At 39.0% G+C, this 8,288-nt stretch overlaps 1 protein-coding gene across 1 annotated transcript in view; it reads right to left on the bottom strand.

Moving 5' to 3' along the window:
- Nucleotides 1-3,380: 3,380 nt before the first annotated feature.
- Nucleotides 3,381-8,288, bottom strand: part of LOC103508137 (putative uncharacterized protein DDB_G0271606) — a 29,293-nt gene continuing 24,385 nt past the window's right edge. Inside the window, exons 6-7 of the mRNA XM_026822825.1 lie at nucleotides 4,612-4,666; nucleotides 3,381-3,666 (exon numbers count right to left, since the gene is read on the bottom strand). Coding sequence (XP_026678626.1) covers nucleotides 3,381-3,666; nucleotides 4,612-4,666 — 341 coding nt within the window. The remainder of the gene's footprint in view (nucleotides 3,667-4,611; nucleotides 4,667-8,288) is intronic.

Raw genomic sequence — 8,288 nt, 5'->3', positions numbered from 1 at the left:
AGAAAGAGAGAGAGAGAGAGAGAGAGAGAGAGAGAGAGAGAGAGAGAGGATGACGAGGCCAAAAAGGAAAAAGATAGATGGTGGGAATGGATTTTGTACGTATGTGTATGTGTGAGTAAGAGAGACAGAAAGAGAGAGAGAGAGAGAGAGAGAGAGAGAGAAGAGGGAGAGAGAGAGAAGAGGGAGAGAGAGAAAGAGCTCCATGTATTCTAGATATTAATTTAATCTAAATGGGTTGAGAAGTAGGTAATTCAACGAGATTTTTTTTTATGAATTTAAAATTAGATTTTTCAACATGTTGAATATGTTTAATGTTTATACGAGGTACCGAGGTACCCTATTTACTTTTTCCCCCATTGGAATACATTACAAATTACAATACACCCTTCACTTAAACCCCTCTCTCCCTCTCCTCTCTGTCTCTCTCCCCTCTCCTTTCTCACTCTCTCTCTCCCCCCCTCCTTTCTCATTCTATATTCTATATCTCAGATTCATTTTAGGTAGGTACCTTTTATTATTGTAATAGGTACATTTATTTATACAGTGTGTGTTTAAAACGTTGGCGCTGGGTCCTCAAGGATTTTTATGAACATTTTGTATGAACGCCGGAAAAAATTACGTATGCTATGTGCAAGTTCTATTGTTACAAGGTAAAATAAAACTTCCGTGTACCGTGTAGGCAGGTACAAAATAATTACATATATCTAATAGGTACCTCATAATGGGACTGTGATGGGACTTTAGCCGTCACCCTATATTCAGAGAATATGATAAAAATTATATGTGACATTCAATTCGAACAACTTTAGCCCTAGAGACCCTTGAGAGAGAATTTAAGGGCCCAAGGGCAGGGATTTAAGGCCCTAAAAGGAGGGAGTTGAAAGGGATAAAAGGGCATGTCATGTTGTCAAGGGCCTACCTACATAATGGGAAGGAGAGGTCTACGGCTCGCATTTTTTTTTTTTTTTTTAAGTTTGTACAATTTTTTTACTCCCTCTCAGGAACACAATGCCTACATTCTTCTTCTCTTTCTCCTTCTTCTCCTCTTCCTTAGTTTTTCCTCATCCCATCCCCTCCTCTGTTATTCCTTCTATTCCTTTTTCCATTTTCTTCCTTCCCATTCTCCTCTTATTCTTCTTCCTTCTTTCTCCTTAATTATATATTGTAAGCCATAAAGAAAGCATAAAACTTCTCACACATGAGTTATCTTTCCAAAATTTTGTTATCCAACTGTGAAAAAAGAACTCCGAGAAAAATCTCAAGAGATAGATTTTCTCGAAGGAAAATTTCATTTTTTCATAGCGGAAAACTGCTTTTCCGGCGTGAGCATACACAAGAATGATATTATGCAATGAAACTCTTGTTGGATCTTTGAATACGTGATAGATTCATGTGTGCAAGTTACCCCTTTTTCCTTTGCTCCCCTTGATAAATAGTCTTTAGTGCAAAGTTACACCTTTTCGTCTGGGTCCTCTCTAAGTTCATCTTGTAAAGTTTACTCCTTTCCCCAGCCGACAAAATTTCCTTAATTTTTGCTCCTCCTGACTCCTCTCTATTGCTTGCAGCCATTGGTAGCTTTTTGGGACGTTGATGACTGATAGCTATGAATGTTTAGTTTACGGTCATTACAAAGGTTTGTTTGTTATTGAAAATACTGTACAAACTCTTGACAGTTGATAGCTAAATGTGTAAGGGTCACTGTACGTCCAACTCCATTATTTGCAAATGTTGAACAAGCTTTTGATAGAGGGTCAGAGCACGCTTTATGTCTCCGTTATTGAAAATCCTGTACAGGCTTTGTGTGTACATAACGATACATATTTGTTATGTTTGCACGACAAACGGAGATAAAAGGGACATTTCAGTCTCATTTTCTAATAGCGTGGAACAATAAAGAAAAACAAAACAAAGGAAAAGGAACAGGAGAGCAGAAATAGAAAGGAGGAGAGGAGAGGAGTGGTGGAAAATTAGAGGAGAAAAGGGGAAGAATTGAGAGAGGGGCATTCAGTCTCATGCAGACAGTATAAACAAGCCCTATTCCATGGCGTGCCTCAAGGCTCAGTGTTAGGTTCCCAAGTTTCGCTGACAGACAGGAAGTCAGAATGTTCTTTTTTCCTAAATAGAAAGGAGGAGAGGAGAGGAGTGGTGGAAAATTAGAGGAGAAAAGGGGAAGAATTGAGAGAGGGGCAAAAGGAGGAGAGGAGAAATGGAACAGGACGAGAAGAGGATGGAAGGAATTAAGAGGGAGGGAAGAATAGAATAAGAAATGAGAGGGGAGGGGAGACGAAGAAAATTAGAAGAGGGAAGTCATATGGGGAAGGATCTCGAAGAGAAGGAGAACAGAGGGAGAGGGAAAAGGAAGAGAAGTAGATAAAGCGAATATTGAAGAATCTGAGTGAGAGGGAGACAGAAAACTTGGATAAAGGAGAAGGGAGCGAGAGAGAGAGAGAGAGAGAGAGAGAGAGAGAGAAGACGAAGAAATGAGGAAAAAGATAAATCTTAGATAAAAATAGAGTTTAGTAGCGAAAGAAAGAGAGAGAGGATGACGAGGCTAAAAAGGTAAAAGATAGATAGTGGGAATGGATTTTGTACGTATGTGTGAGTAAGAGAGACAGAACGTGATAGAGTCATGTGTGCAAGTTACCCCTTTTTCCTTTGCTCCCCTTGATAAATAGTCTTTAGTGCAAAGTTACACCTTTTCGTCTAGGTCCTCTCTAAGTTCATCTTTTAAAGTTTATTCCTTTCCCCAGCTGGCAAAATCTTCTGATTTCCTTAATTTTTGCTCCTCCTGACTCCTCTCCATTACTTGCAGCTGTTGGTAGCTTTTTGGGACGTTGATGGTTGATAGCTATGAATGTTTACGGTCATTACAAAGGTTTGTTTGTTATTGAAAATACTGTATAAACTCTTGATAGTTGATAGCTAAATGTGTAAGGGTCCCTGTACGTCCAAGTCCATTATTTGCAAATGTTGAACAAGCTTTTGATAGAGGGTCAGAGCACGCTTTATGTCTCCGTTATTGAAAATCCTGTACAGGCTTTGTGTGTACATAACGATACATATTTGTTATGTTTGCACGACAAACGGAGATAAAAGGGACATTTCAGTCTCATGCAGACAGTATAAACAAGCCCTATTCCATGGCGTGCCTCAAGGCTCAGTGTTAGGTTCCCAAGTTTCGCTGACAGACAGGAAGTCAGAATGTTCTTTTTTCCTGTTTTCCCCCTTCTCTGTCATGTTCTGTAGTTGTTTGTCTGTCTGTCTGTTTGTTTTGTGAACACAGAGTGACACAAGTACAACATTCGAGCTACGTTTTATGTACTAGTAAAAGTGAAATCTTCTGAACCGTGAATATCTCTTGACTATCCATGTCCTACCAATTAACTCTCCATGAATATAATGTCCAACTGATGATTGAATTTGAAGAATACTTCAATATCGTTATACGATTCGATCAAGATGGATCTAAACAGTTCCCCATACGACAGGAAATGCGTGTTGACCTTGCTGTCCAATTCTTGGAACCGGTTCATACAAGCAATATTGATCATCTTGAAGTCAGAAGTGACGTTGACCATGACGGAACGCATGTGCCTCTTCACCAGATAAGGCATAATGTAGATGAGCTTGTGATAGAGACTCTCCGTGTAGTCCTGATAGCGCTGTCTGAAAACATGCAGAAATAGGTGCTTTATTTCGGCTGTCAGCTTAGAAATACATACCTACCTAGATGAAAAAGATGAGACAACTGCTATCGGCCTTGGAAGGCTGATGAGAAACCTAGGTAGAATTTGTGATATTGGTTATTTTATGGCTTCAAATATTTGTTTTACAAGCAAAAGATTTTTGATAGAGGGAACTGTAACTCCTAAGGCCTTTTCGTCCCGAAAGCGAAGAGAGAAGAAAGGCAGAACAGGAGAAAGTCAGCCGTTCCGACCCAACGGTGCTGCTTTTAACCTTTTAAATTACGAATTAATCGATCCTATTTCAAAGAGCCAAATCAAAAAATGGACACAATCAAAGGCCTTTAATGGCATCCATTTCAAAATACGTTTAGCTTGTCCAACATCGTTCCCAAAGTCTCTGCTACACTATTCTGTGCAGGTTTATTAGATACCATAATAACTTCACCAGTCTATTGATCGTCTCTATGATACTGATGTTTATTATATCCTTCTATTACTCCATTTTTATTATCTTGGATTTTCTTAAATTCCTTTTGTTTTCTTATCGTATTTTCAAACCCCCCGATTCTTTTGCCACACCATCTCTCCGTATATTATCTACAATATTTCTTTTATGACTGAGAGACATTGTTATAGCTTTATACGTCAGGAAAATCTTTAATCTCGTCTGTATTATACAATGTGTTGACACGTGTTGTGGTCATATTGAGGTTGTTGTTACAAATGTCGGAATTTTTGACCATTAGGCCATTTTTCCCATATTGAGGTTGCAAGTCTGGATTTAGCAATTCACCTGTTTATTCAAATCCTAAATTTAATTTCTCTGGCCATCCAAAGGGCAATTGTTCGAGCATCATGAGCACATTACGCGTTACCCTCTAGAAAGAATACGGATAAAGTGTTTCACTTATAAAAACAAACTCACCTGTAATACCTGTACACATGTTCCGTATTATTGTAATGCACCAGGTAGTTCCTACCTATGAGGACACTCAAGTATCTCCTTAGAAAGGATGGATAGCAACTTAGCAACCTGTTGAGCCATTACCAGTGTGCAATACATAATATTCATACCACATAGTTTGAGCATTTAATGTAACTATACCTGGACTGTCTAGATAGGTATCTAATAACTAATAATCTTCTTGGATGAAGTAATTTTATTCCTTTTAACATTTTCGCATAGCAATTTCAGCTCTTTTCACTATTCAATAGTGCAGCTACCGAAGTAGTTACAGTAATTTCAGCACTTTAAGAAGTTTCAAACAATTTTGCTCAAGTTCGCGGATTTGGCAATTATGTTCGCGGATTCGCGTCCCGAATCGACATTTTGGATATTTGGCAAGCCTATCTACATTGTTACACTCTATCAAACCCTGAACTGAATTTCAAGAGAAAACTTGGGACCAAAGATGACGTAATGAATATTTAAAAAAACTAACCGAATAAGCAATAGGGTAAGTGTACCATTTATTCGCCCACCTAAAAAACGTACCATTTATTGGCCCACCTGTACCATACACTACATAAGTCTGAACTGGACGAACTTTTTCAAGATCCAATTTCATCAAAAGAAAAGGCTTAAAACTGCTATCGAACCAGTGCTATTCAAAAATTGTAGTCATAAAAACAAAAATTAGAAAAATAAATGTGGGCAGGTGGGCCAATAAATGGTACGTTTTTTAGGTGGGTGAATAAATGGTACACTTACCCTACATACGCTTTTTTTCTCTCCTCCTCCTCCTTCTCTTCTTCTCTTCTTGTCCTTAAATTGAAAAGCATAGGTACCTACCTATTCTATTAGGTTGGTAGGTACCTCTATTTAAAGTTCTGTAATAATTCTTCTTCTCCTTTTTCTCCTTCTAGGTACTATTTCACCTTCCACCATTTCTCCTTCCACTCCTCTTTTTCCTTCTTCCACTCTTTTTTCCGCTTTTTTTCATCCTGAAAGGATGGATAGCAACTTAGCAACCTGTTGAGCCATTACCAGTGTGCAATACATATTCATACTAGTTTGAGCATTTAATGTAACTATACCTAGACTGTCTAGATAGGTATCTAATAACTAATAATCTTCTTGGATGAAGTAATTTTATTCCTTTTAACATCTTTGCATAGCAATTTCAGCTCTTTTCACTATTCAATAGTTCAACTACAGAAGTAGTTACTGTAATTTTAGCACTTTAAGAAGTTTGAAACACTTTTGCTCAACTATAAATGGATAATGCCACATTGTGTAGTGCTTTTATTTCTCTCGTCAAATGTTATCTAAATTTGAAATCTCCTTCTTCCTCCTTCCTTTTCCTCCTCCTCTTCCTTCTCTTTTTCCTCCTCTTCTTCTTTCTCCTTCCTCTCTTTCTCTTCCCCCTCATCTTCTTCCTCCTCTTCGTTCACCCCTTCCTTCCCCTCCTCCTTCTCTTCTTCTTCCTCTTCATTCTCCTCTTCTTCCTCCTCTTCCTCCTTCTCTTCTTCTTCATTCTTCTCCTACTTCCCCTATTTATTTCTCTTCCCCCTCATCTTCGTCCTTCTCCTCCTCTACCTCCTCCTCTTCTACTCTCTCCCTCTCTTCCTCATGCTATGTGTGTGAGAACAAACTTCATACACAGGGTAATTTTCCAAGGGGGATCCATTATGATTTTAACATTTTTAAACCAGTGGCGAGCATGGAGATGGCTGGCGTGCCATTTGCTACAACTTTTGTTGACCTTTGAGTACTTATTCTCGGAGATACCTAGGTACCTACAAGAGCACAGTGTCCGAGTATTTTCAGACAAAGATTTCCAGGTAAAGATTTAGAGGGATTATGTTTTATTCTGGCCACTTACACTCAGACTGTCTGTCAGTCGTCAGTCCGCGGTCTGTCAGACCGTCCGAGAGACCTGGGTCGGAAGCTTTTTCTATATCCGCACTGAGAAAAAAACTAGGATGCCGGCAGCTTAATCGGGTGACTGGGTTCCGGCACTCTAATATTGAACTCTATATCGGGAAGCTGGACACTCTACTATAGCATTCCACCAGTCAAAATCAGGGGAAGTAACCCAATAATAGAGTCCTTCCACCCTAAACTTGTGGCACCCTGTCAGCATTTTTTTTTTTTCTCAGTGGCGTTTCGACTGTCTGACAGACCCCAATCACTCCTGTTTCTCCTTCTCCTCCTTCTGTATACAATACACAATGTACTTCGTGACTTTATTGTACAATAATGTTTCCCCCAAGTCCTCTTCAATATTCTGGTAATTTTTGAGAGATTGAGAGATGGGTGTAAAAGAAGCATTACTAAGCCCTCAGATAGGTATAGTAGTAAAAAAACTAAACTTTTGTTAAACTCAAGGAAAAAATTGTCAACTGCGTAGGCAGTAGCTAAATTTCACCGAGACAAAATACAGCCTTAAAAGGAGGTCATCAAATTTCGAACAAATTACCTAATTAATCAAAATTGGACAGTTCATTGGTGTTTTATTGCTTAACCAACAAATAAACACAAAACAAACAACTGAAAACAGTATTAAAATCACGTTTGCCAGCCTAGCTTGGTTGGTAGTGCGTCTGCATTGTAAGCTCTAGGCCGCGGGTTCGATTCCCGCCCGGGGCGGATTTTATCCTGAACGGATAAGGTTCGTTCTCGGAACGGCTGGCCTTTTCTCCTTTCCTGTTTCCCTTCTCTCTCTATCTCTCTCTCTCTCTCGCTCTTTGGCAGTTACAGTTCGCTCTATCAAACCCTAAACTGAATTTGAAGAGAAAACTTGGGACCAAAGATGACGTAATGAATATTTAAAAAACTAGCTGAATAAGCAATACATACGCTTTTTTTCTCTCCTCCTCCTTCTCTTCTTCTCTCCTTGTCCTTAAATTGAAAAGCATAGGTACCTATTCTATTAGGTTGGTACCTCTATTTAAATTTCTGTAATAATTCTTCTTCTCCTTTTTCTCCTTCTACTATTTCTCCTTCCACTCCTCTTTTTCCTTCTTCCACTCTTTTTTTTCCGCTTTTTTTCATCCTGTCACGAGGTCCCTATATTTTTCAGGGCAAAATATAGGTAGTAGGTAGGTACCTAAATGTGAAATTGGAAAAAAAAATCAGACACGTCAAGTGCGATAAAAAATGTACCTCTCGGCACCGCTTTCGCATGACTTCAAGGCACATTCTTTTACATCCATGCCTATCCAAGAACGGAAAAGTTCGGTCAGAAAATTTCCGCCCTGGCCGCGATTCGAACCCAGCACCTCCAGGTTGAGAGGCAGTGCTCTTGACCACTCAGCCACAGAGGTGGGCGGGGCTTTAAATTTGTTGTCTGATCTAGAAATTAAATTTACTAGGAAACAATGTCTACTGTTTACAAAAATAATGTCCAATAAGGTATGAATTTGTCCAGACTCAAGAATATCATATTGGAACCTAGGTTCGGATCCACCCTGTAGTGTTTATTTCTTAATACTTCCCGACATTGATCCCGAAAATTTTTGTTCCCAACACTTTTGACTTTTCTTTTCTCCTTCCTTCTCCTCCTCCTCCTTCCTCTTTTGTCACCTTCACTCCCTTCGCAACTTTATTTAAGTCAGCTTTTCTTCACCTCTCTTTCTCTGATTTGCAAAACTTATATA

This window comes from Diaphorina citri, unplaced genomic scaffold (assembly GCF_000475195.1).
Source record: "Diaphorina citri unplaced genomic scaffold, Diaci psyllid genome assembly version 1.1 scaffold371, whole genome shotgun sequence".
In the NCBI taxonomy this organism is placed as follows: domain Eukaryota; kingdom Metazoa; phylum Arthropoda; class Insecta; order Hemiptera; family Psyllidae; genus Diaphorina; species Diaphorina citri.
The sequence above is the reverse complement of the archived record's forward strand: the minus strand, read 5'-3'. Positions and strand labels throughout refer to the sequence as shown.